Consider the following 4,403-nt stretch of genomic DNA (forward strand, 5'->3'; position numbering starts at 1 on the left):
CAACAACATGTGCCAATGACCTAACAATGCATTTGAGAAGCTAGCATGACGATTAGCACCGCTAATTAGCATATGAACTGGCGATCTCATTTACATATGAATAGCACATAGAAAACTTGTTAACTGTGGTCCATCACACATAAAGACAACACTTGGAGTGTCTCATTGCTTTTTACCATTAAATACTTACAGACAATGCTTTAACAAACACCCAAAGAAGGACATGAATGTGGAGCAGCCATCTTGAAACAGCATAGCAAGAAAACATGAACTTCCTGTCTAACTCTTCTTCTACTGTCACAAAATATCGACTTAAAGGGGCCACAGGGTGGCACATTTTACTAACATTTAAAACATGAAATAATGCCATCCAGAGTAAGAATCTGGTTAGATACCATATTTCTAAGATTTTCAGGGCCGAGTACAATAACCTCAGTTTTATCTGAATTAAGAAGCAGAAAGTTAGCGGCCATCCAGGTCTTTATGTCTTTAAGACATTCCTGCAGTTTAACTAATTGGTGTGTGTTATCTGGCTTCATGGACAGATAGAGCTGGGTGTCATCTGCATAGCAGTGAAAATGTATGCTATGTCTTCTAATGATGCTGCCTAAGGGAAGCATGTATAATGTAAACAGAATTGGTCCTAGCACTGAACCCTGTGGAACTCCATAATTAACCTCAGTGTGTGAAGAGGACTCTCCATTTACATGAACAAACTGGAGTCTATTAGATAGATATGATACAAACCACTGCAGTGCAGTACCTGTAATACCTACAGCATGTTCTAATCGCTCTAATAGGATATTATGGTCAACAGTATCGAATGCTGCACTAAGGTCTAGCAGGACAAGCACAGAGATGAGTCCACTGTCAGAGGCCATAAGAAGATCATTTGTAACCTTCACTAAAGCTGTTTCTGTGCTGTGATGAGCTCTGAAACCTGACTGAAACTCTTCAAATAAGCCATTCCTCTGCAGATGATCTGTTAGCTGTTTGACAACTACTCTTTCAAGGATTTTTGATATGAAAGGAAGGTTGGAGATTGGCCTATAATTAGCTAAGACTGCTGGGTCTAGAGATGCTTTTTGAGTAAAGGTTTAACTACAGCCAGCTTGAAGGCCTGTGGTACATAGCCGATCATTAGAGATAGGTTGATCATATTTAAGATCGAAGAATTAATTAATGGCAGGACTTCTTTGAGCAGTTTTGTAGGAATGGGGTCTAAAAGACACGTTGATGGTTTGGAGGAAGTAATTATTGAAGTTAACTCAGAAAGATCAATTGGAGAAAAAGAGTCTAACTTAACATCAATGGTACTAAAGTAGCTGTAGATAATATTACATCTGTGGGATGATTATTGGTAATTTTTTCTTTAATGATAAAAATTTTATTTGTGAAGTTCATGAAGTCATTACTGGTTAACATTAAAGGGATTGTTTTCTCAAAAGAGCTCTGACTTTCTCCCTCTGATTGTTCTTGGCATTTTGGTAAACTAGCTTTTTGTTGGGCTTTTTTAAATAAAACCACCCAGAACTTACCTACTCAAATTATACCAATAATTCAATTGGTCTAGGATTACTATGGAAATCACTAAAATGTTAGAAATAGGTAAAGTACCTTGATCAGTGGACAAATAAACACATAACTTGAAGTTAAGAGTTTTATTCAAGAGCAAAGGACTTTTCTTGCTATTGTGTCAGGACTGTGGAATTAGTGTAAGATTCCAAAGCCAAAGTCAAGTCTTCCAGCACCAACTTCAGCTGCTTCACATTTAGTGAACTGGAGTCAGTCGGCAGGCCGCCCGCCGTGGCGTTGGAGTCAGTCGGCAGGCCGCCCGCCGTGGCGTTGGAGTCAGTCGGCAGGCCGCCCGCCGTGGCGTTGGAGTCAGTCGGCAGGCCGCCCGCCGTGGCGTTGGAGTCAGTCGGCAGGCCGCCCGCCGTGGCGTTGGAGTCAGTCGGCAGGCCGCCCGCCGTGGCGTTGGAGTCAGTCGGCAGGCCGCCCGCCGTGGCGTTGGAGTCAGTCGGCAGGCCGCCCGCCGTGGCGTTGGAGTCAGTCGGCAGGCCGCCCGCCGTGGCGTTGGAGTCAGTCGGCAGGCCGCCCGCCGTGGCGTTGGAGTCAGTCGGCAGGCCGCCCGCCGTGGCGTTGGAGTCAGTCGGCAGGCCGCCCGCCGTGGCGTTGGAGTCAGTCGGCAGGCCGCCCGCCGTGGCGTTGGAGTCAGTCGGCAGGCCGCCCGCCGTGGCGTTGGAGTCAGTCGGCAGGCCGCCCGCCGTGGCGTTGGAGTCAGTCGGCAGGCCGCCCGCCGTGGCGTTGGAGTCAGTCGGCAGGCCGCCCGCCGTGGCGTTGGAGTCAGTCGGCAGGCCGCCCGCCGTGGCGTTGGAGTCAGTCGGCAGGCCGCCCGCCGTGGCGTTGGAGTCAGTCGGCAGGCCGCCCGCCGTGGCGTTGGAGTCAGTCGGCAGGCCGCCCGCCGTGGCGTTGGAGTCAGTCGGCAGGCCGCCCGCCGTGGCGTTGGAGTCAGTCGGCAGGCCGCCCGCCGTGGCGTTGGAGTCAGTCGGCAGGCCGCCCGCCGTGGCGTTGGAGTCAGTCGGCAGGCCGCCCGCCGTGGCGTTGGAGTCAGTCGGCAGGCCGCCCGCCGTGGCGTTGGAGTCAGTCGGCAGGCCGCCCGCCGTGGCGTTGGAGTCAGTCGGCAGGCCGCCCGCCGTGGCGTTGGAGTCAGTCGGCAGGCCGCCCGCCGTGGCGTTGGAGTCAGTCGGTTTGGAGAAACCTCCCTGGAAACCAACCTTCTGACTGACTGCAGTTTTTCCCTTCACGGTTTTAACATTGTTTGGCTTTTTCAAAGGCAATTCAGATTTCAAGTTTCCAACTGATGCTTCAGTATCCACTTCATTAGTTTCCTGTTGTACTGGAACAAAATTAAAAACAAAATTTAAAACAAAACCACAAACACGATTAAGATTTAGTCAAAACCACACCAAGCAACTGGTCCCAGACTTTGTGCCCTACATGACTTTTTGGTCATATGCAAGGATACTGTTGCATAAATATCTACATCATGTCCATGAACAATGTAGATAAGGATTTTTAAGTCAATTACAACACCACTGACCAAAGCCCTCATGCAGGTGCCCCACACAAGTGTGCTGTCACATTCTTGTCAACTACTGGCAACAAACTACATAAAACTGGATCTTGCTTACCTTCATCAACATTTTGGGTCAATATTGACTGGAGCAGAGCAAGCGCTCTCTGTATTGAACCATCATTGGCTCCAAGACCTGTAAACACAACATTCTTATTATACCAGAGGTTTTCACATTGAGGGAAAGTTTATACTACAACCTTCAGCTGGTTTCCAAAGTTAACAAATATCTTCCTCCGAGTCCACACATACAGACAGTAACAGGTACTTGCATAAGTGTCTATTTGAATTATGACCCTGTGTTTTATACTTTTAATTTGAAAACATTACACATAATATAACCATTAAACTCAACTGCTGGCAACAACCCAGTTCTTGACAATTTAAGCATTTCCCCCCCCATTCATTTTTCTTATTTAATAACTTCAAATCACAGGATACAAAAAAAAATGAATACACGTAGTACAACATGCCCTGATAAGCTTTTGAAAATTTTGTGTTCTATACATTTTTCACTCTTTCAGATGAATGACAGGCATTTTAATCACCAACCATCTTGAAATGAATTTTGTAACCGTGTGCCCTCAAGCATAAATTAGACGCCAGGGACCTTACCCGTCTTTTCCCTCTGCAGTACTTTATTCTGTCTGTGATTCAAGCCACTGACTGCAAAACAGGAGGAACATGATTTACAATTAGCATGTTTCTGTTCATTCTTTATGCCGTTTGATGCCAAAAGAGATAACTTGCAATAGCTAAGTGATATTTCCGAATCTTTACACCAGAACCTTCTAGCAGTTCCAAGATCTTATCTTACAAAAATCTACTCCTACGTTAATTAACATAAGTGTCAAACGAAGCAGAAAGAAGCTACAAAACCTCCAGCAAGCCAAACAGTCAGCAGACAAACGAGAATGGTCCGAACAGCTCCCATTGTTCCAGCAACCAAGCACAGATGGAAGTCACCTGTGAGGTTTAAAAAGGCCACTGTGCAGGCGTCACACCTGCAGCTCATCAGCTCCAATTATCTTGCTTTGGAAGAAAAAGAGGAGCAAAGACGCACTCCACACCAGTTGCTGGCAGTAATGCACCATTTTGCTGTTTGCAACTGCCAAGAAATATTTTAAAAGAAGAAGAGCCGATAAGAAAAGGCAAGAAACTTTGCAGCCTTTCAGCTCATGATAGATCGTACAGGGTTCAGTTTAACTATAAAGATTAATACAGAGCAATGTGGAAATGCCAAGATAAGGAAACATCGGAACATCAA

The 4,403-nt window shown here is 46.3% G+C and overlaps 1 protein-coding gene across 1 annotated transcript; it reads right to left on the reverse strand.

The window, feature by feature from the left end:
- Window positions 1–1,433: 1,433 nt before the first annotated feature.
- On the reverse strand, window positions 1,434–4,144 carry LOC121814669 (endochitinase A-like). Its single transcript, XM_042221639.1, has 4 exons — window positions 4,016–4,144; window positions 3,752–3,802; window positions 3,195–3,272; window positions 1,434–2,899 (listed from the first exon to the last, which is right to left on the reverse strand). The coding sequence occupies exons 1-4, from the start codon at window positions 4,068–4,070 to the stop codon at window positions 1,689–1,691; spliced, it is 1,395 nt and encodes a 464-aa protein (XP_042077573.1). The 5' UTR covers window positions 4,071–4,144; the 3' UTR covers window positions 1,434–1,688.
- Between the last annotated feature and the right edge of the window lie 259 nt (window positions 4,145–4,403).

This window comes from Haplochromis burtoni, unplaced genomic scaffold, assembly GCF_018398535.1.
Source record: "Haplochromis burtoni strain Fernald_Lab_line unplaced genomic scaffold, NCSU_Asbu1 Contig_71, whole genome shotgun sequence".
In the NCBI taxonomy this organism is placed as follows: domain Eukaryota; kingdom Metazoa; phylum Chordata; class Actinopteri; order Cichliformes; family Cichlidae; genus Haplochromis; species Haplochromis burtoni.

Excerpts from the sequence above, each read along its gene's own strand:
- LOC121814669 (XM_042221639.1), bottom strand. The coding sequence starts at position 4,070 with ATGGGAGCTGTTCGGACCATTCTCGTTTGTCTGCTGACTGTTTGGCTT. Across the intron at positions 3,803-4,015 it reads GACTGTTTGGCTTGCTGGAG|TCAGTGGCTTGAATCACAGA; the intron begins GTTTTGTAGCTT and ends CCTGTTTTGCAG. Across the intron at positions 3,273-3,751 it reads ACTGCAGAGGGAAAAGACGG|GTCTTGGAGCCAATGATGGT; the intron begins GTAAGGTCCCTG and ends TTGTGTTTACAG.